Here is a 23,437-nt window from a genome sequence, read left to right on the forward strand (position 1 = left end):
GACAGCTGCTCACAAATCACTGTCTTTTTTGTACCATACTAGAACAGTATCTATTCGTGTATACACATACATGCATACGCACACATATATATACACTTCTGTACAAGAACACGCTCCTGCTTTATTATTTATCCTCAACTTGGCTTACATAACTGTGCTTTTACTTGTAGGAAACCCTGAACTTCAGTAAACCTGCACAAAAGATACAAATATAAGTTTCAATGAATGAATAAATAGCATTGGAAGATCCATGTACCGTATTATGTAGGACAGATCAGTACGTCAATGTGTTACAAGTACAAAGGTGTTTAGATTTAATATTAGTAGGAATTTAAAATATGAATTGATGTTTAAAAAATTAATGAATTGTTTAGTAATTTTCATTTATTTTGTTCAACTTTCCCTAATAAATTACTAGGGAAAAGTTTACAAAGAACTACACTGAATATGCTTTTCAACGTGAGTTATTGCTTTCAAATATGCAAAAATACTTTTTGCTGAAATTGAATACTAATGTAGTTCCTACATACAACTGAGCAGGTCAGTCTAGTATCTGAAATTGTGGCAACAATTCTTTTTCCATTTGTTTTTTTAAATTGTTCACTTTAGTTCCCCGTACCCACTTCCACTACTTTGTTTATATTCCATGTTAAAATTCTTGTTTAATTTTTAAAGATGCACCATAAAATTACCTCTGTAAAAACTGCCAACTCTTCTTGGAACAGCTTCATTATACAGAATTCTATTTTCCTTAGTAGATGCTCCATCTTCTGTGTGTGGATCATGATATGCTCCACCCTAAACAAAAGAATAGTCAGCTTATTAAAATGAAAGGCTATAAGCTGATTTGCAGTGTTTTTAACCAACATACGTAAGCAATAAACTCTGAACTTTACTACAGACAGTTTTCATTTCATGCTATGAATAACTGCCAATCTCAAACCACAGACCCCATAATCAATAATTATTTGGTTTTGCTGTTCGTTCACTTTCTCCAAAATGGCATGAACAAAATTTTGCCTCTTAATTGTAATTTTAAGGACTTTAGCATGATTCAGACCTCAGATTTTCGCCGTGAATGAAATGCAGCTGTAACATCTCTGGAGGAATCTTTTACTGGAGGTCTCGTTAAATTTGTTTCTGATGGAATCTGGTCACTCTGCTAATGGCAAATTTTAAAAAATAAACAAGAAATGCATGTAATTTGTGATTATTGCAACACTAAAGCACTATCTCTTAACAGCTGTTATACAGTAGTACCTACAGGAACCAATAGTCATAAAGTCTACTGTTCGCAAACTAAGAGGCAGTCCCAGAACTAAGAAATGTATAAGCTGAATAGGTAAGTCAGAAAGGATAGCAAAAGTACATCACCATCTCTAATTAAGTTATGTTTCTGAATAAAAGCTTCCGTGAAGGTACGTCAAGCAAAAACTTAAGTACCACCACATGCAAGGAACTGGCCACCAAATATGACTTAATTCCTTTCTTAAATGAACTAGAAGCTGCAATTCTTTCTGCAGTAAGGATCAGATAAAACTCAATACTCTAAGACCCCCCAGGAAACTGTAGCAAACCCCCTGTATGAAGTTGAATCTAGAACACCCAAGAAGGATGAGACCTTAAAAACAAACAAACAAACAACAACAACAAAAACACAACTGAAAACTGGGATTTCAATTCATTGAGTGATTTCCCAAATTTTTTTGCCTTTCATTAATAAAGACTTGACCTCAGTACTATCAATAAAATAACCCTGAAAACTGTGCCAAGATGAGAAATGCAACTAAAACAATGGTTTAAATCACAGATTGCTTCAGTAAAATTTGAAAGAGTTTGACAAATTTGTTTAAATTACGACTTAAGGTACTATTTGTTGGTCAGCAGTTAAGTTATAAATATGAGACAATAACAGCAACTTCTACTTAATTTTATTCTGCCTATCCCTTTGTTTACATTTAACTTAAAAAAGAACCCTTAAGAAAACAGTGTTGTAACTGAGACTTGAAAAGCCTAAAAACTAACACCGAATGCAAGTAAGATTTAAAACCTAGCAAACAAAGAATGATTTTCTTTACAATGAATTGTTAGTGGCTCAATAGAATCTACAAACAGGGAAGTGCGGACATTTCACAAAATATGAGCAAGAGAGAGAGAGAGACAACAGCAGCAGAGAAAACCAGTAGAACTGAATGGAAAAATTTAATAGGAAAATAATAAAGGTTCTTAGACAACCTTTTATTATTCCTAAAGTTTTGAGTTCACTGTGGCTGAGGGAAGTGAAATTTTCTCACTTTTAATTCAGAATGTGGCAAGAAAGGGGGACAGGAAAGAATCAAAGAATGACTTTTGTAAAAATGCCTGAGTCATACAAACACTGTTATTTAATTCTGATTTGTTATTGGAAATAGTGAAAATGAAGAAAAACAGATGAAAATAATTTGCGAATGTACAGACTTGCCATATATTTCAGAAGAGTATTTTTCCCTTCAGGCTTCTGCTGGTTGAAATATGGCTTTAAAACAATGAATTGAAGGCTTAAGTTTAAAAACCACTGACCAGAAAAGATAAAGGTGAATTCTTTACAAATGATTAGACATTCCAAAGCAAACCACAATGACAAAACTATAAGCATTAGGATGGATAACATTTTTTCTAACCAAAATAAAAAGTTTTTCAAGTAGCTGTCAAAAGACAAAGAATGATCTGATAATATGAAATAAAATTAGAATTACTTATCAATTTAACATCGCTACATAATTCAGAAAAAGATCCTAATATTGAAGAATACAAGGCAGTGTGAGCTTTTATTATTAAAATATCAAATGTTGATAATACTGCCCTTCTACAATAATATTTTGAAGAACAAGTAACATTTAACATGACTGAAATGGGAGAGAGAAAAAAATGACTACGCACAAAAAATAAAATCTTGTTTTGAAGTGGAGCTTCTGTAATTCCTTCTAAGTAGCTATTTTTCTTTAAATTCTCTTCCTCTACGAGATTTTTTCTTCTTAGAATGAATAATTCACATAATTCTGAATGGAGGAGACATACTAAGTACAAAAATAATGTATTAGTAATGTGCTTTAAAATAAATAAATAAAAATGCGTTGTCTGCGCTTTCTTCTACTGAAGAGCCATCCAGTATGTGAAAACTTTTTTTTTATGATTGCACACTACAAGTCCGCTATGTGTATTTTTTACATAAACTAAAGAGGCAGAGATTTTTTAATCTTCTTTAGTAAAGTATATTTTTAGACCTCCAATAATATTTGTAGCTCTTTGACTTCCAGCAGTTTGTCAGCAAATCTGAACAAGAATTTATCTGTGAAGTCACTTTATGACATATATATGTATAAAGAAACTGTATAAAAAACAAACACTAATTTTATTTACTTTTATCTGAACCATTTTGCTCCGATTTTGGATCAATGGCACAGCAATCTAAGGATATGGGGACATTCATCTTGTGCAAAACCTTAAAAAATTCATAACGGTTGTATTTTAGGAAAGTAAATCAACACTGAAACTGGCCCTTCCTTCACACCGATGAAATAATGCTCATAACAAAGTACCATATGATAAGTAATGAGGGTAAGCACTACTAAGGAGTCAATTCACTGGTGGCTTCTCCTAGAAAAAATTTCTAGCCTATCCCTGCTATTTCTCACACTAATCAGGAGGAATATTGCAGCTTTTTATATCCTTCTAGTAAATTATGACATTTCATCAATAATGTCATGCTATAAACAAATGAAAAAACCTCACTTCAAAATTTAAGATCGCTATTCAAAACAGAAAGGCATACTAGAAAAGTTAAATAAAAACACAAAAGAGAAGGTTAATTAAGGAAAACCAATACAATAAAAATGACATCAGAGAACATACCAGGCTAGGAACTACAAATTAAATGTTAACCTCACAGACATTTTTTTCTGTTCTCACATTTCAGTACATTATAAAAATAGTTTTCATAGTCCAATCGTTATTAGTTTTAACATGGTCTCATTTTGCACTCCAACTATTTAGCGTCTTTTTTTTTTTTTTAGTCTCACATTCCTTGTCTTACCACACCACAGAAGAACAACTAAGCAAACAAACAAATAGAAGAGAGAAAGCAGGACACTGTCCCCACATGAAATAAGGAGAGGAAGGTAAGTCTTCCGTAACAGGTGATATTTTGAACTAACCCTATTAGTATCTTCTGTACAGTCTTCTCGTGAAGAGCCAACAGACCTTGTGAGTGACTTATGCTGCACCTGTGGAGATAACAGTTGCAGGCTGTTTGCTCTGGCTGCCATCCCTTGCCCTATGCTTAAGCCACCCTCTGAGCCCTTTGACCTCACTCTGTCCCGGCTCACATACATAGAGTGTCTATGAGGGCGCTGTTGTGAAGAGAAAGGACTGGTATAACCTAGGCCATAGGAAAAAGATTCATGTGGAGCAGAGAGCGAGTGGGAATGGCTTCCATCCATGTGATCTGGCAGTTTTAACTCCTCCATTGTTTTGGAGTGTCTGGTTGAAGATCTTCGGGTGTCCAGGGTACCCTCGCTGCGGTTATTCCTCCCGGATGGGCTGAGCAAAGTTCTGTTATCGCTATGGCGGGGAGCGGTCGGACTGGTAGGAGAGTTCAAGTCCATGCAGCTGGATGGAAAATAGCGACTGCTGTTTGGTTCTGCAGCCTGAGCCCTGGCCTCAGAGAGGTTGCCCACGGATTTTGAGTCTGTCAGAACCCCATGGCTCTTTGACTTTGTCCGATACGAAGGACTCTTAGAAGACTGTGGAATGGTATCAATATAGCTGTGGCGACTATGCTTATCGCCGGGCTGCAGCGTCCCAGTTTTGCTTTGAGACGTTTCCATAAATGAGTGCCGGTTCTGCTGAGATCTGGTGTTAGACTTCAGGTACTTTGTGCCTGGACCATCAGAACTTTTTGGGTCCACGTTAAAATCAAATTCTGTTTTTGCCTTCGTTTCCTTTGGACTAAGAAGATGTGGCATATTATTGTTGGCTAGATCTTTATTGCCAGATCCAGGCTGGTTGCTTGATTTCTTTGCATGCATTGGGCTATGTGCAGCTCCAGAAAGGTTTCCATTTAAAAAGCTTTCATTTGCTGGAAGACCTTCTTCTCTTGGCCCACCAACCCCTAGTGTCTGTATATCCTTGCTGTTTGATCTGTGGTGTGACTGCAAAGCAGAACTTTTGCTGGCTTGATTTCTACATTGAAATGCATAAAGAAGCGTTAATATACCAGATTACATATTCATGTCTCAGTAAATTCAACAAAAGTGCACTCATTTAAGATAGGAGTTGCCATTTACACATAAATTAGCAGTGAGATCAAAAACTTCTGCTCATTGCAGAAACCGTGAACTAGGCATCAGAAGCTGTACTAGAATAACAGATTTGCAAGTGTCAGTACATTGTTGTTTTTTACTGGTTATATCCTAAGGGACAAACTCAATTTTCGTTAATGGATTCCGCTAGTGAAAAAAAAAGAAAGATATAAAATCCAATCATAAAAGTTCCAACTTTCCAACATATATATTTGCACATTTACCCCTTTGTAATATAGATATAATCACTACTCTGAACAGTATTATGAAAATTAGCTGTAGATCCACTAAAATAATTGTTAAACACATCTGGTATATCAAGGTTAAAATGGAAGAATCAAATACGTCAGCACAGCCAAAAAGCCTTGTACAACCAGTGCTCCAGGCTACAGAACGTATGTCTGAGGTGGGTGGAGGCAGAAGAGAGAGAACAGAGGCTATCATGCTGGTCAAGGGCATCCAGATGGACTGATCCCAAGGTCTGCACAGTCTAGTAACCCCTGTAACACCAAATCAAGTCTACCACAGGAACACTGACTTTCGCAGAACTCAGATTTTACAGAATGAAAGCAGTTCTGCTCATGGGCCTATCTTGGCCCTGCGAACAGTGCAGCTGTGACTGAGCAGCGCTGTGGCTATGCTTATTAGCCATGATGGACCTAAGCTGGCTTAAAGCTGAGTAAATGTACTTATTTTTAAATCAATTCTATCATACTCCAACTTGGATATCTTACTGAGGGATAAACTGAGAGCTGACTGTACTGATGAATTTGTACGTTTGTTGATCTTGTTAGAAATTATTACTGGAGAATGACAGTTATTTTTATATTTAGGATTTTTGTAATACCCATTTCCAGTGATCTAATGATATGCTCAATTACAACTTCTAGAAATTAAGCAAGTTCAATATCAGGCTAAAATTTTTTTTGTTGTTGTTAAAAATACATATATATTTTAAGTCTTAGAGGTATAAAGAATCTAATAATTTCAAATCAAGCAGGTAGGCAAGCCACGGTTTCCCATGGACCTAGTTTTTCATTTTTGATGCCACAGCTTCTAAAGATACAGCTTCTATCTTAAGTATGCATAGCAGCAGCTAAAACATTTTGGTAACCATTTCAGAAAATGTGCAGGCTGTAGACATCATGTTCCCAAATCTTAAAGTGAGGAATTTCTTTTTTTTAATCTCACTGGAAGAACTAAAGAAAAACCTGGCTAGGATTTAAAGACATTGTGGTTCTGCATACTTCAGAGGATGACCTTTAGGAAAGCTTTTGTCAAAGGAATGTGATGAGTCTCTTTGTACTAAAGTATTTTATCCACCATTAAACCCAGCTTGCTGTTGTACTAAGATCAGGTGGCTTCTCTCAAGCTATGTAGGTCCATCAAAGGAGTCAGTGAGCAAATACATCCTGTTTTAAGTTCAAGTAGACTAGACTCAGTTCATAACCACAACTGCAGACAAAATTCTGTTTATCCTTACTCTGGAGCACGATCAATGATTTTTTCATTTTTTTGTGGTGACACCTCCAAACCACAGAATTCTTACTATTGTTCAGGAAAGAAGCTAGCTTTTTTAAGATGAATAAGCCAAATTATTTTTTCATTGTCACGTGAGAAAAAGCTTTAATTTCTTTTTTAATCCCAAGATGCCTTCAGACTGATGAATATAGCTAACAAAAAATTCAGCTTGAATAGCTGTAATAATAAAACTATGTCTTTGTTCAGTGAAGCAACATGAAACAGCATATACATTGCAATGTACTTAAACTACCAAATAACTATTTTTCTTGAAGATAATCTTCTGTTTAAGCACTATTGCGACTTACTCATTGGCAGAGAAAATATCAGTGTTAAGGGTCAAATGACTACGTTTACCTGTTAGACAATGTGTTGCTGTCAACATGGTAAGGCTTTCTTTTAGCTGACCGTGAAGGTGAGCTTCCACAGCGATCCAAGAGTCTTTGCGTTTGAAATGAAGGATGGTTCAAACATTGTTCTGTCAAGTATCTGTCTGCTGGATCTAACTTCAGTAAGTTCTTTGGAAAATAAATCCCGAAGTTTAAATGTTAATATCCATATTTGCATCAACAACAATATAAGAAAATAAAGAACATTAATGAGATAGTTTTTTAATCTCCAGTGTCTGTGATTAGATGCAGGTGCCAGAATAATTTCATATTGCAATAAAATACATGATACAAAATTAACACTTTCAAAAATATTGTATTCTACTTAAGAGATGGAAGGCATTGGACTTGCTTATTATGAAACATATAAGGTATATATATGTGTATAAAATGAATATATGGGAACATACTCATGGTTATAAACTTGTGCTTAATACGTTTAAAATACATAAAGTGGTAGATGCAAAAATATACGTTTTACCTGTATACATACAGATGTTAAAAATACATGGATTTTAAACATACTTTTCAGTATATGCTTTAAAACATTATTGTTTAAAACAAAAAGATATTGAATTATCATTAATTAATGCTACCAATGAAATAGGTTTAACAAAGAGAACAAGCATATAGGAACAGTCTTAAACATTCAGAAATTCCTTTAAAGATCATAATTTTTTAAAAAATATACAAATATGAGTTGTTTTTTTTTATTTCAATAAAGGTTCAAGTCCATTCTTGTTTTTAAAGAATCATCTAAACTGTTTACAACATAATCAGAAAAACACCTGCCTTATAATTCCATTAGATCAGCTGTGATTCTGAACAAAGTGACTTTCTGACACATAGAGAACACCTAATCACAAAATCAAAAAAGCAATTGGCTGATTATTTTGATAACTTCTAATTGTTCCCTGTAGAAATAGGGCCATATGTAACACATCTTGGAATATCTGAACGTGCATAACTGACAGCAAGGATGAAAGTTTGAATGGCTACTGAATAAAAAGAACAGCTCTTTTTTAAGGGTTATATTGGTTGAACGGAGAATAACTCTATGCACATATATGCATTAGTATGCAAGCACACACACACATAATGACTATCCATATATGCATTAATATAATATTAATCCACTTGACCACAAACTGGTTTTCCCTGCATAGGATCAGTGCACATCAAAATGGAAAAAACTGTTTGGCATTTCTGTGCAGTTCAGTCATACAGTGTGCAGTATCTGTCTTTCTCAGGTGACAAGCTGTGTACCGAATAATTTATTTCTTCTTTCCTTCCTTTTTTTGTGGCATTCATCACTGCTGTGGTACAAATGGCCCACCTATGGATGGTCATAAGGCTTACTTCAAGTGCCTTACAAACTAACTTGCAGAGGCTGGAGCACAAGCAAGGAGAACTGAAGTCCATGGGCAATCATAAGGCTCTGAAACTGACTGGAATCACAGAGAAATAATGGGGAACAAGGCTGACAGCTGGGGCATGATCACTGATGGGTATGGCTGGCTTCAGAAGCTAGGAGGTGGGGAAGAAGAGGAGTGGCACTCCATCTAAATTAGTTCCTAAATTGAACTGAGAGATAGCATGAAACTAAAAGCATACCCACTGAGTATCTGGGTCAGGGTTAGAAGGGAAAGCCAATATTTGTGGTATTATGGCAGGGATTTGTTACCAACTATACATCTAAGATGGAGAGGATGACTACTTCTACAACAAGAAGCAGAAGTCTCCTCATTGCAGGTCCCCATCCTCACAGCAGACTTCAGGTATTCAGGAGATTTCTAGACTACATTGGTAGCAATTTTCTAATTTAACTGCTGGAGAGGCAAACCAAACAAGAGTTGGGCTCCACTTTACTTGGCTTGCTGTTCACTAACAGTAAAGTACTGGAGGCTAATCTGATTGCAGAAGACAGTCCGAGATGTAGCAACCCTGAGAGGTTTATCATTAGGACTCAAACGAAGGGCAAGGCAGTTAAGCATCAGGGATAGGACACACAACTTCAAATTGCAGACTTTGACTTCTGTAGGGGGATTCCAAGACAATCTCCTGAAAAACTGCTATCAGAAGACAGGTGTCCAAGAAGACTTCCTGAGAGTGCAGGAACAAAGCATCTCATTGGGTATAACATCAAAAAATGTCAAACGTGGTCAGCTTGACTAAACAGGGAGCTTTTTAATGAAGAAAAACTCAAAATAGGCTATATATAAGAAGTCAAGCCAAGTACAAGATAGAAAGAAAGTATACAAAAGCACTGCTTTGGCACAATAGATGACATTAGGAAGGCTGAAGTCCAAATACAGCTAAAGCAAGTGAGAAACATACGGATTATCCAAGTACTCTAGCAGCAAATGTAAGCTGCTCTCTAAATATTCACATATAAAGAACTAGAGATACGTATGTCAGCTTTAGCTGACATAAGTTGGGGTGTGGGTTATTCAGTAATCTAGTAATCAGACCTGAGGTCCTTGGGAATGCAGATAACAAGGAACATAGCAACTGAATATTTCCCAGACTGCCCAGTGTCTGGAGAAGAAGAAAGGCATACAGCAAAATATGTAGAGCATTTGCAGCATGCAACTTAACCACTGGTGTTTTCTGTTCTCTTCTTGTAAGTCTTCTGCTCATTCTTTAACAGTGTTCCAACTTCTCAGCTATGCAGTGTAGGTCAAACACAAAATATCCCCTCTAGAGGATCCCTGACCTTTCTCACCTTATATAGAGTAACATGGACAAAAAAGTTTAAAAGAATTACTTGAATAATAATAAAAAAAGGAATTATTTAGAAATCTATGTTTTTTTAACATTCGATGCCTCGTCTTGCAATTTCAACTTTTATATCACACCAGAAGAACCCAAAAGACACTGCTATATAACATATAAAATTAGTATAAAATGAAAATAAAAGCAATCCCCAGCACATGTTATGATGGTCTGAGGAATCATCTTGAAACTGCTGTTGTGCAATATGTGCTACTATAGCTTGAGCTACAGCTAATTATAATGCTGGGGGGAAAACAAAATTATGTGAACTAGAAAATAGAATGCAATGATTCTAAACATGATTTTTGTCACTATGAACCTCTTTCAGCTTACTGTGGCCGAAACAACAGGAGGATTGCACTACAGCTCACCATAGTGAAGTTTTTACATTGTTCGGCCATTCTGAGGAAAGCCAGCTTTCCCTGGACCACTGCAAGAAACACAGAAGTATATCCTAGCTTGGCCATGGGAAACTAGCTGATATGTTCCAAAACAAGATTAAAGAAAAACTTAAATCATGTGCTTAGTAGAGGTGAGTGATAACAACCAGATTAAGACCTTAGACAGGTAAAACGTTTACTGTGCATCTACTGTCTGTGTCCTCATGCTTATCCAGCAATGAACAATAATAACTTAGGTTAGTCTAATCTTCATTCACTGTGGATTTATCTATATTTATTACAGGTTGAGAGCTCATCCTCCAGCATTACTAAGGTGACTTGTGCATCCGAAAGGTTGTCAGTATGCATGCTGACACAAATGATGGTAGTTCTTTTGTCTGGAATTTATATTGCTTATCAAATCAGTCAAGTTTGGACAGACTCTCCTGGCATGCACAGGGGACATTTTCCTGATTCCTAAGAAATATTAAGCCTGGCTATAGATCATGGTGATATCAAAATATCTCAAAAGGAAATTCACAAGTACTTTTAAAATGCATTCTATTAGGAACGTCACTTACATCTTTCTGTATATATTACAGACAGAAAATAAATACAGTTGTTTACCTTCATAAGATCAAGCAAAACACCACTTAAAATTCCCAAGTATCTTCTCTCTAAAGATTGTGGATGATTGACTGCAGGAAACTGTCAAAGTAATACACCATAAAAATATACTGAGAATGAAAACAAGGTATAGATTAATACATTTAAAGAAATATAAACTACACAGTGAATAAAGGCATGTAACCTAATGGAAAACATATGTATTGAATTAGTTCATAATTTCTGAAACATAACAAAACATGATGAAACAAGTAACTGCTGATGTATGATATGAATCTAGTCAACCAAAGAAAGTATTTTTGATTAGTAGGGCAGCCAAGGAACCTCTCTCAAATGACAAGTCATTAACTCAGATCTATAAATGTGCTTGTAGCACTATGATTGACATGAGGTGGGTGTTTTAAAATAGATTCAGAAATAACGTAAGTAATACCACCCAAGAAAAGAACTTGGAAATAGTTATTAGATAATTTTGCTTTTGTGTGAATGTAGCGATAATTAAATAGCAAAGATTAATTGACAATTCCAAAATGTTTTTCAGTGAAAAAACATCACAAAAACAGAATAGCAACTATGCAATAAGGTTTGGGATTACTCCTGTGATCACATTGCAGTAAGAAAGAACTGGCAACATCATGAGAAGTAGGGTGCGCTGCTGGAGGACAGCTTTTGTCAACTACAGTCTTGACAAAACCAGATGAAGGCAGTATTTGAAGCTAGTCCTAACTGTACGGAAAGAAGAACAAGACAGACAGGAAAGATTCAAGGAAGAAAAAAACACAAAGCACAGATTTTTTTTGTTTTGCGTTGTTTGCTTTGTAAACAAGGCTACAGTCAAATGAAATGAAAACAGTCTTTTTCTCTCTTTAATCAAGTGAAAAAAAATCTGCTCAATATTTCTGTGCTGCAACATAACATCAAGTACAATGAGCTAAAAAGAAACAGGCATCAGAGATCCAATTCCAGATTATGGCATGTGTGGAACTGACATCAAACAAATAAGTAAACTGATTTCAGGGAGGTAAGTTCAAATTTAAAAGCTAAATGTATATATTCCAGTGTTTTCAGAATTAGAAATTAAGGCAGGATTTCCAAGATGAGCACCAAAAAAAATCTTCATTTTTGCAACTCATGCTGTTTTTAGAGAAAACTGCACATTTGAATGCCAGAGAAACTTCTGGAAAAACTAAACCAAACAACAGTCAGACAGCTGATTGGCATTAATTACAGTTTATCCAAAACAATGCAGCTGAGATCCAGATACTTCGCTAGCAGTTCCTGGAGTTGTGGTATTTGCCTAATAGTATTCAAGTGCTTTAGCTGCAGCCTGGCTTGATCTCATCCACATCTTAACAGTGAGTTTTCTAAAAAGCCCTCTTAAGTTAACACATCAAAGCTAGAATACTGACAACTGGGAATATGCACTGGCAATCACATACCTGACACATAAAAAGCCATCACTAAACGTCCAAATGGACTCAAGTCATGCATAAAATATACCCACATAAAATATTGAGTTACACCTAAAATCGCTGAAAATGTAAGATAATCACAAAATTCGGGTCAGTGATTAAGACAACGGAAACAACCAAAAAAACCCAGCAAATATGAAGATAAAAAAACATTCTACGTGGAAATTTGCTGTAATACAAAAACATACAACAGCTATATGTTTGGTCTGAACTGTCAATGAGCAAGAAGTCTTAAATACTTTTATTCCTTTACATCCATTTATGCGTGTTTAAAGGATTGTTACAGCCAAGTGCATACAGTTACATGTACACCTTCCTCAGAGTAAATACTAACTTCAAACCCTTGCTTTAAAAAGTAATCCAGCAGTACAAACATCCACTTCCAAAAATGTGTTTTGTTTGGAAGCAGAATGCATTGTACACGCACTGCAAGTATGTAAATGTTAGAGCACTACGAAGTGCAATCCATTGTTTGTACTGGCATTACTTTTCATAAATTGTACTACGTGAGCTTTGAAGGAAAATGAAAGAACATTAGTTTGAATGTATTTGTTCCTAAATAGACTCTGTATTTTTCTTTTTTACTTTCTTTTAAAGTGGTTTCTTAATGACTGAAAAATTTATTTTAATTATTTACTTTTAAGTCCAAGCCTGCCTTGTTGATCTTAGATAGCAACCTAGGTGAACCAAGCCTTCCATTCTTCTTCCACTAGTTTACATAAAAAAATAGATTTTCAGGAGGCACTAACTTGTTTTAAGTGCAGTATTCTTCCAAGTAAAACAAACCCTGTTCTTCAGTCTATCCAAGTGGGCAAAATATTTTTGTATTCACATAGAACGATCATTATAAATCAGATTTTACTTCTGGAACGAATAGAGAAACATGAAAATGTGCCAACGGTATGCAATACGTGTTTGCTCTTTACTGGGTTTGTTCATGTCCTCCATCTTATTTGTAACTAACTCGTAGAACAGTATTACAGCCCTACATTACCACTCATGTTTCCATAAAAGTATGAGCCTGTAAGTTCTTTCTGATCCTATATTAATTTCTTGGGTCTTCAACATACCACAGATGTTTGCTTCCTGAAAAGGACTGAAGAGATATAACTAAATACTACCTAATCCTCAAAAGTGAGGAAAACTGTGTGTATATACACAAGTGGAGGAAATAAGAAGGAAGAAGAGAAGCAGTATGCAAATATGGCATCTTTACACATGTGCATGTAGAGCTGGAGTGTCTGAATTAGAATTTTTTTAATTGTGTGTTACAATACAGTAGTACTTCGTTATGATAGAGAATCATAAAGCCTACTGATAATCACAGGGATAAACATTTCCATTTCATGGGCTAGTTTTTATCACATAAACACCAGTGCCAGCTTGTAAGTAATAATATGCATGATCACAGCATAGCTTCTACCTGCTACACAACTGAATATCTTCCACTATTAAGTGCTACTATTAAAAAAAATCTGTACTTTAAATGTTGTCTTAAAACATGGAATTTTTTTTTTCAATTAAGTAATGAAAATCATACTCTGAAACAACATTTTTGTAATATTTTTCATGTTTAAGTCATTATTCAGACTTCAGTATTCCAAAACTACTCTCTTTTAGAAGGCGTATGTCACTTCACTGTCATTATCATTAGTATCCTGACTTTGCATATGGGAATAAAAAGGCAGCAATATGTCTGAGGCCAAGTAATAAAGCGTTGATCCAGGACATGAACAAAGACTCATGACACTCAACCCTGTGCTAATCACATTGGGTCCATGCTGTCTTTTTGAATTACTTTGTTGTAAAGCTACATAACAAAGATGCTTCATTTTCATCCTAAGACATTGCACAGCATTTAGCCAAGTAAGATTATGCTGCACAACTAGAATTGTTGTAAAATAATGTTGAAGAGAGAGTACTTAATTTAGCTCACAGCTTGTAAGGTACAGCTTTAGAGGGTATAATTTTTAAAAAATAGAAAATCCTTCACAGCCTTGTCCTAAACAGGATCAAATTCATACATTACCTTGGCAAGAAATGCTTGTCTTACTGTTTTATAAAAACCTCTGATGAAGGGTGTGCAAACTTTGTAAAAAAATCTTAGGACCTTCTAGCTAAAATAACTAACCCAAAACCTTAAGCCAACTATCACTTTTGCTATTATCATTGGCTAATTCTAATTTATGGCAACTTTTAATGCATTTTAAGACAACTAGGTGCACCCCATTTCTCATTCCCTTTTTTGGGTTCTTTTACGGAGTAAAACTCAAATCTCCAATCTTTACCACAGATCAGGTCTCCTCTTTATTGGATTTTATACTAACAATTTCATACCATTCATCAAGATCATAAAATATTGTACACAGCATTTGTTAGGAAAAAAAAAGAAAGAAGAAGAGATAACCAGAATGGAATTACAAGACAACACAAGTACAATCACTGATGAGACATTATTAAAGATTACTGAGTTGTTGGGTTTTTTTTTAATATATATATTTCATCTGGCATTTTGCCAACTTAAGCAGCTTCTCCACACTAGCAAGCTTCTGTTAATTCATGGATTTTTCAAACTGCTAAAATGGGAACAAGCAGCTTTCTTACTTGTATGGCTTACATTAATTCTCCAGGAATTCAAGTAAAAAGGCAAAAAGCTCCTCTATCATCACACCAGCATCCAAGGCCCTGATTTTGCCATCATAGCAGCCTTAAGAGAGCAGGCACAAATTTTCCACACTTCAAACATACAACTGTGCCACTAAACTTCAGAGTGCCCACCTAGCACAGTAATGTTAGGCTTGGTATCTTCACTGGCATTCATGACAAGAAAAGTCAAAGAAACAGATCTGTTTAAATCAGCTTTTAACAGTGAAATGAACTTATTTATACTTCCCAATACTGGTATAATTAGGATTTAACTTTGGATTATGAATGCTCTGTGATGTAAATATCCTATAGTTGTTGCACAGAAATACATGCGACAGAAAACACAGCACACACTAAATGAAAAGAACCTTTACAACAACAGTGTAAATATCACGTGAGTAAATTAATAAAAAGAAAAGAACAAAGCTATCTCTTACCCTCAATCCATGGAAGCGTGGGTTGCTGTAGAAGAGCTTCATCTGCTCAGCTGGCAGTGGGCCTAGCACCTTCTGAATGGTAAAGAGCTGGTCAATCTCGCTTTCCCCTGGGAACAAGGGCTGTCCATCACTCAGCTCACCCAGAATACAGCCCACAGACCACATATCCACAGCCTTTCCATATGGGGCTCTGAAAAGTGAAAGTACAATGTTTTTCACTCACTGACACCATCTTTTCACTAAGCTGTTTTAATTTACTGGCTATGTTTTCCACAGCCTGCTTCCGTACAGCTCAGAAAAATAAACCCTGACTTTAAAGAAGCAATCTCAAATATCAAGTCCTCTGTTTCTGCACTGGATTGCTTGACATATTGCTGCTTGAAAAGGCAGGACAAGAATTCTTATGTATCCCCAAAGATTCAGTTACCTTTGTTAAAAAAAAACATACATACAAGAATAACCTTTTTGACTGAGATGCAGTTATGAAAGTTAAACTAGTACTAACTTCTTTTTTCTCCAGAGGTTAATGACTGTGTTGCATTTCTGCACTACGTTGCTTTTTTCCATTGTTTCTAATAGATTGACAGGCATACTGGACCTGGCCACAGAGGGGATAGAAATACAATCTTTGTTTCAGCCTTCCTACAGCAAAATTTTAAATAGAGAGAAAACAGAAGGCCCCTGAATCTATTCCTGGAACTATTCATGAGTTAAGAAACACAGGTGAAGACACAATGAATGCATCATAAACCAAGGATTTCCTGTTCTGGAGCAAAGCCACAGGTTGAGATTCGAAGAAAAATTCAGGCAGGTGGTCTCTGTGAATGCAGGCAATGTTGTGTGGTGGGGTTTATGGCCCACACAATTTTAAAATGCCACTGACAAAAGAAGCTAGGTCAACAATGAAGTGGTGGTGAGAGTCCAATGGAAAAAAAACTCAGCGGTGTCTGTGTTACACTGGAAAGGCCTACACCAGTTTCTCAAGAGTGGAGAGTATTTAAAAGAAGAATAGGCAATAAGGATGCTATAGTCAGAAGAAACGACGGGCTTGCAGATAGTTTGTAAAATATAATTCCGTACACATATAGGGAAGAAAATCATAATACAGAGAGTGGACATTCGTGTAAGGAGCAGAGGGTGGTGAACTACTGCAATCATCAATCTAAAGGCATGAACGCTGAAGAAGCAGAACCTGAGGTTCCTCAAAGTGAGTCAATTTAGGATATTCTGTGAGTAATTAGCTATTTCTTTCCTCTCATGAAATTTAAGTACTTGAAATTTATTAAAAAAAAACAAAAACATCCCTGTGATACATTTTAAAACTTAAAAAATTAAAAATGTGTTTGATAAAAGATAAATGCTTAATAATCCTGGGAAGACTTTGAAGTATTATATACACTTATAAAGATTTGGTAAAAAGTAGGAGAGGGAGATTCCCTTCTTCCCCTAAGATGATTGTGAAATAAGAGCAGAATTGACAAGAAACAGACATCAAGTTGTGCCAGAAAAACTTGGCATTAAAAACATACACAAGCAAAGCTGAAGTCATACTCATGAAATACACATACCCCTTCCCTTCCTCTGCAAGCTAATCAAATATAGTCAGTTACACACAGAAATGATTCCTGCTACATTTCGGCTGTTAATGAAACAGCTTTGAAAACTACAGGCCAGACAAATACCATGTCTGCCAAGCTTTTCATGTCTTTCCTCTAAAATCCTAATTACTAATATAGACAAAGCGTAAAATGCTGCAGCAATGTAAAGATCATGATTGATGCTTTCCTTCCAACTAGTATGTGTGCGTACACATATCATAGACAAAAACTTTGCTGCAAGTTTAATAGTATTAGTTTTCTCCAAAATATACAAAAACGAGCCTTGTGCTTTTTTTCAATAATTGGCAAATTTAACGTACTGTTCTGCATAACACAACTGCGTATCAATTTAAGATTACCACAGCTCTGGGAATACTTGTATGACTTTCTTGACAGAATAGTTATTATTCAATGCCTTACCTATTCAAGAAATGTCTACTCTCTGGTTCAGAGTAAATCAAGGGTTCCAGCAAAGACCTGTTTCTCAGCAGTGTGAAACATTTTGCTTTAAGAATCTTAGTGACTTTTAGCAATCTTTTCCTGATTGCTCCTGTGGCTGCCAATTCCTTACACAAAATGCATATATAAATACACATATGCTATACATACAGGAACTGTATTTTATTGGAATGCTCATGTAGTTTAGAAAAACGCACTGTAAAACTTGACAGTAATGGAAAGATCACAAGCAGTACATTTCCAGGTACTTTTGTCTCTTCTTCTACACTTGTGCATCCTGTGAATTTGTTCATGCAATTCAACCTTATGAAGTAGTAAAATACTAATTTTACAGATTAATAAAAGAGTGAAATTACATTGCTACTCATGTAACTACTTCTTCCACAGGCAATGTCACATTAACTTCTGAGTACTTTATTAAAATCACTCATAGAGCTTCCCTCAACAAATTCTTCCTGACCAGTTACAGAAACATGGAATATCACAAGGTGGAATGTACCCACAGGGATCACTGAGTCCAACTCCTGGCTTCACACAGGGCCACCTAAAATCAAACTCTATGTCTGACACTCCTTGAACTCTGGCACTCGGGGCCGTGCCCACTGACCTGGGCAGCCTCTTCCATGCCCACAGCCCTCTGGTGAAGAACCTGTCCCTAACCCCCAGCCACCCCTCTCCTGACAGCTCCATGCCGTTCCCTCGGGCCCTGTCGCTGTCACCAGAGAGCAGAGCTCAGCGCTGCCCCTCCGCTCCCTGTGAGGAGCTGCAGCCGCCATGAGGCCTCCCCTCAGCTCCTCTGCTCCGGGCTGAATGAACTTATGAGCCTCAGCCGCTCCTCAAAAATCTTGCCCTACAGACCGTTCACAATCTTTGTAGCCCTCCTTTGGACACTCTGTAATAATTTTATGTCATTTGTATATTGTGGTGCTCAACACTGCAGCCAGAGCAGGAGGTGAGGCCACACAGCACAGAGTAGAGAAGGACAATCCCTTTCCTTATCTGGCTGGCAGTGCTGGGCCTAGTGCAACCTAGGGTACAGCTGGCCCTTTTGGCTGCCAGGGCACACTGCTGGCTCATGTTTAACCTATTATTAGCCAGAACCCCCGGATCCGTTTCCTCAGGGATGCCCTCCAGACTCTTGTCCCTCAGTTTGTAGGTCTATCCAGTTACCCAAACCCAGGTGCAGAATCCGGCACTTGTTCTTGTTAAACTTCATGTGGCTGGTGGATTGCCCAGCCTTCTAGTCTGAGAAGATCTCTCTGCAGGGAGTCAACACTTCCCCCTAATTTAGTATTAGCTACAAACTTAGTATGTGTTCCAGTCCTATATCCAAGTAATTTATAGAAACAGTAAGGAGAAATAGCCCTAAATTGAAGCCCTGGGCAATCCCGCTAGTGACTGCTCGCCAACCTGGTGCAATCCCATTTACTATAATCCTTTGAGCCCAATCTGTCAAGCAATTGTTTACCCTTTGTATTACATTTCTGCCTAGCTGTATGCTAGAGATTTTGTCCAGAAGGATACTCTGAGAAATAGTACTGAAAGCTTTGCTTGAATTTGGAAATATTACATCAATTGGTTTCCCTTGGTCAACTAGATGGATTACCTTGTCATAAAGGAAAATCATGTTAAACAGGAGTTTCATCTTGTGAACCTGTGGTGGCTATCACCCATGACCACATTGTCTCACAAGAGCTTTTTGAAAACTCCCAGAATAATCTCCATAATTTTACCAGGCACTGAAATGAGACTGACAGGCCTGTAATTACCACGGTCTTCTTTTTCTTCCCTTCTTGAAAACTGGGACATTGCCAGCTTCCAGCCAACTGGGACCTCTCAAGATTCCCAAGACCACTGAAAAATAATTGAGAGAGGTCTTGCAACGACAACAACCAGCTCTTTCATTACCCTGGGATGAATCTCATTGAGTCCCATACACAGCTACAGCAACAAATCCCACAGAAGTTCAGGGCTTGCTGGGAGTTTATAATTCCCACAGACACAGTCCTCCAACTCAGGGCTCTAGAGATCCCAGAGCCCATTAGTGGTGTTAAAGACAAAATTGAAGAAGGCATCCCTATTAGTGAGGTGACTATCCTCGTCAAGGAAAGGAATGATGCTATCTCTGGTCCTCCTTTTGCTTTTAACATATTTTAAAAAGCCATTTTCATCGTTCCCCATAGTTCTGGCCAACATAATCAACTCTAATTGAGCTGTGGCTGCATTAATTATCTCCCTACAGTGGCAAACAGCATCTCTATAGTCCTCCCATGTTGCCTGATCTCGTTTCTAGAGTCCACACACTTATTTTTTCTGTCTAAGCTCTAGAAGAAGACCCTTGCTCAACCAAGTCAGCCTTTTGTCCCACCTGCTTGACTATGGAAACTTTTAAATTGCCCACTCTCATGCTCTTCAGATGTAGTACTTCAAAAATGTTAAAAAGCTAGCACCCTTCTTGACCATTTCAACAGTGGTGGTAAAAGGTAACTGAGAATGAAAATAAAATCATAGTTCTGACCCAAAAGATGAAAAGAACTAGGAATGTAGCATGATGAAGGTTGCACTGCAATATTCAACATGTGGCCGATGAAATGAACACTTCAGACAGGACAACCATAGAAACTTCTTTTGAAGGGCATGTTAGGAGGTGCATCTCAAGTACATTTGTGATAATTCAGTTTTATCTTTTAGTCATTTAAATACTGTTCAGCTCAAGACAGATAAATATATATATCACTGACTTATGCTGACTTAATCGGAATGAATGAGCAAGTATAAAGGAAAATCTGGAATTCTCTTGAAATCTTCCCTTTAAACCTACTACAGTTCTCCACCGGCAAATTTTACAAAACATGCTTGAGAAAATGCAAAGAATCAGTCAAGATTTATCATGGCTGTTTCACAAACTGTACTTACCCAAGCAAGAGTTCAGGTGAGCGGTACCACCTGGTAGCCACATATTCTGTATAGTTAGCATTGCTTCCCTCAGAAAGATTACGGGCAAAGCCTGTCAAAGAAACAGTGTGAAAGATTATATTCCATTTTAAATAAAATGTGCATATCATCACTGATTTTGGAGGTAAGAGGTCATGCCTATTTAAATAGAAGTAAATTGTATACAAACCTCAGTGCAGAATGTCTACAAGGACTGCTCATCTACTGAAAAGCAACCTTTCATAGATGCAACAGTGAAAGTTAGAATGTCCACATTAACGACTACTTCACTTGTATACTGTCCTCAGAAATCTTTGGCGTTTAAACATTACGCTTGGTACTTCACCATAATAGAACAGATTACTGAAAGTTATCTGCCAATATGCCATACAAGCTATTGAACAACTGCCACTAAATTTCACTGTGAAAAGATATTTGTAGAAGAGGATTCATAACAATAGAAACTTATCATATGCATAGAGAGTAGACACTTTAGTCACTGATCTTAACTACTACAGTCTCACTGAATTCCATTTATTTCAGCTGGTCAAGAAGATACGTATAATTCTCATCTGAGGACGCTTCCTCCCTGACTCAGCAAGGAATGGGGTCATCGCTCTAAACCTACAAAAGGCAGGACTCCACCAAAGATCAGCAAAACTATTTTGTATCTTCATTTCTGGATGTAGTCTACCTAGGCTTTATTAAAGCCTTTGACACTGACTCCCATGGCGTTCTCCTAGAGAAGCTGGTCACAAGTCACGTTCTCCAGAGGTCAGTATTGGGGCTGGTCCTGTTTAATATCTTTATTGATTATCTGGACAAGTGGATTGAGCGTATCCCCAGTAAGTCTGCAGATGATACCAAGCTGGGATGAAGTGTCAATCTGCTAGAAGGTAGGCAGGCTTTACACAGCGACCTGGAGAGGTTGGATTGATGGGCTGAGGCTAGTTGTATGAGGTTCAACAAGACCAAGTACTAGATCCTGCATTTCAGTCACAGCAATCCCATGCAAGCTACAGGCTTGGGGCAGAGTGGCTGGAAAGCTGTGGGGAAGAAAAAAATCTGGAGGTATTAGTTGACAGCTATCTGAACACGAGCCAGCAGTGCGCCCAGGTGACCAAGAAGGTCAATGGCATCCTGGGTTGTATCAGGAATAGTGTAGTCAGCAGGACTAAGGAAGCGATCATCTCCCTGTATTCAACCCTGAATGTTTCAAGAAACATTTAGATTTAGCGTTGAGAGACATGGTTTAGTGGGGTTATTGGTGGTAGGTGGATGGTTGGACTGGATGATCTTGTGATGACCTAGCTAATTCTATGATTCTATGATTCAAGAACCCTGCTGAGGGCGCAACTTGAGAACTGCGTTCAGTTTTGGGCAGCTCACTACAAGAAGGACATTAAGGCACAGGAGTATCTCCAGTGAGGGGCAACAAAGCTGGTAAAGGGTCTGGAGCACAAGTCTTACAAGGAGCAGGTGAGAGAACTGGGATTATTTAGTCTGGAGAATGGGAGATTCAGGGGAGACTTTATTGTTCTCTACAACTCCCTGAAAGGAAGCTGTAGTGAGGGGGGGATCAATCTCTTCTCCCAAGTAACAAGTGATAGGACAAGAGTTAATTGCCTCAAATTGCACCAGGGTAGGTTCAGGTTGGATATTAGGAAAAAAATTATTTTCAGAAAGAGTGGTGAGGTACTGGAACAAGTTGCCCAGGGTAGTGGTACAGTCACCGTCCCTGGAGGTGTTCAAGAAACGTGTAGATGTGCCACTTAGGGATGGTTTAGCAGGCATGGTGGTGATGGGCTGATAGTTGGACTACATGACCTAAGAGGTCTTTTCTAATCTTAATGATTCTATGATTTAAGTCAATCGACTTCCCATTTGCTTTAGCATCATATTCATAACAAGCTCCCAGTGAATTAGGGTCAGAAAAATAGTCCAAATTCATCCTCCACATAACTTTGTTGAGAAAAAACTGTCCACTTATTTTCAGTTATATCAAAACTTAACTTCTGTCTCAAAGAAGAACAATTAATTAGACCCACAGAGAGAAGAATGCATGTACTTGAAAATGCAGAAGAAGGTATACACTGTATTTTGTTTTCATTCTTCTCCATTTATCAAAAGTTAACTGAATGCCAGAGTAATGATATTACTAGATTCTTCATGTAGTACTCCAGGGCAGCTGCTAGCATTGTTTTCAGTAAAGTATCAAGCACCTAACTGTATCAAATAAGTAGAGATCAAGGTTGGACTGCTCTCAGCAGCAAGACTCTGCTGTAGACCTACAGCTCAAACTGAGACAAATTTATGGGACTGAAATGCAGAAGCAACATTTTAAAAATGCTTCTTTACTGGAACGTGGTACTAAAAATCAGTAGAAAATTAACTTCAGTGAAATCACTAGGAATCTTTCAACTGTTGCATGAGCAATGAAGAAAGAATAAAGAGCCCAAGACCTTTCAGAGATAGAAGGGATAATTTCATTTCCAAAATAAGTGCTACTTAAATGCAACATTATTTTTTCTCCGTTCTTGAGTTCTTATGCAGAAGCTGCCAAGAATGATTTTCCCACACCGTTATGCTTGCAAAGCTGTCATTTATTTATTGATTTATTTTTAGTATTCTGAAAGTGTATCTCACTTGGCAGCATTAGTATGAAAGATCCTAGGGCTCTGTGGTTACACTAATTTACACCAACTTGCAGTAAATGTTTGGGTGCAGAGATTGTTTTCTCAAACCACCAGTCTAATAATAAAGTTGTTACTGATACAGGTTGCAGCTGTTACTTCTTGTAAGACACCTCACCCTTTTAAAAGTTAGTAAAAGTTAGTAAATGGAAAGGCATGTACAATGA

At 37.1% G+C, this 23,437-nt stretch overlaps 1 protein-coding gene across 7 annotated transcripts in view; it reads right to left on the reverse strand.

Moving 5' to 3' along the window:
- The window catches only part of CDKL5 (cyclin dependent kinase like 5), a 128,993-nt gene that overhangs the window by 23,003 nt on the left and 82,553 nt on the right, over positions 1 to 23,437 (reverse strand). For 4 of the 7 annotated variants that reach the window (XM_021409461.1, XM_021409418.1, XM_021409436.1 and 1 more), the window contains exons 8-14: positions 20,560 to 20,650; positions 15,587 to 15,776; positions 11,032 to 11,112; positions 7,218 to 7,378; positions 4,194 to 5,220; positions 1,061 to 1,162; positions 693 to 798 (exon numbers count right to left, since the gene is read on the reverse strand). In XM_021409461.1, the coding sequence (XP_021265136.1) occupies positions 693 to 798; positions 1,061 to 1,162; positions 4,194 to 5,220; positions 7,218 to 7,378; positions 11,032 to 11,112; positions 15,587 to 15,776; positions 20,560 to 20,650 (1,758 nt within the window). The remainder of the gene's footprint in view (positions 1 to 692; positions 799 to 1,060; positions 1,163 to 4,193; positions 5,221 to 7,217; positions 7,379 to 11,031; positions 11,113 to 15,586; positions 15,777 to 20,559; positions 20,651 to 23,437) is intronic. The other 3 variants (XR_002442490.1, XM_021409443.1, XM_021409451.1) reach the window with 3 other exon arrangements.

The sequence above is a fragment of the Numida meleagris genome, chromosome 1 (genome assembly GCF_002078875.1).
Source record: "Numida meleagris isolate 19003 breed g44 Domestic line chromosome 1, NumMel1.0, whole genome shotgun sequence".
In the NCBI taxonomy this organism is placed as follows: domain Eukaryota; kingdom Metazoa; phylum Chordata; class Aves; order Galliformes; family Numididae; genus Numida; species Numida meleagris.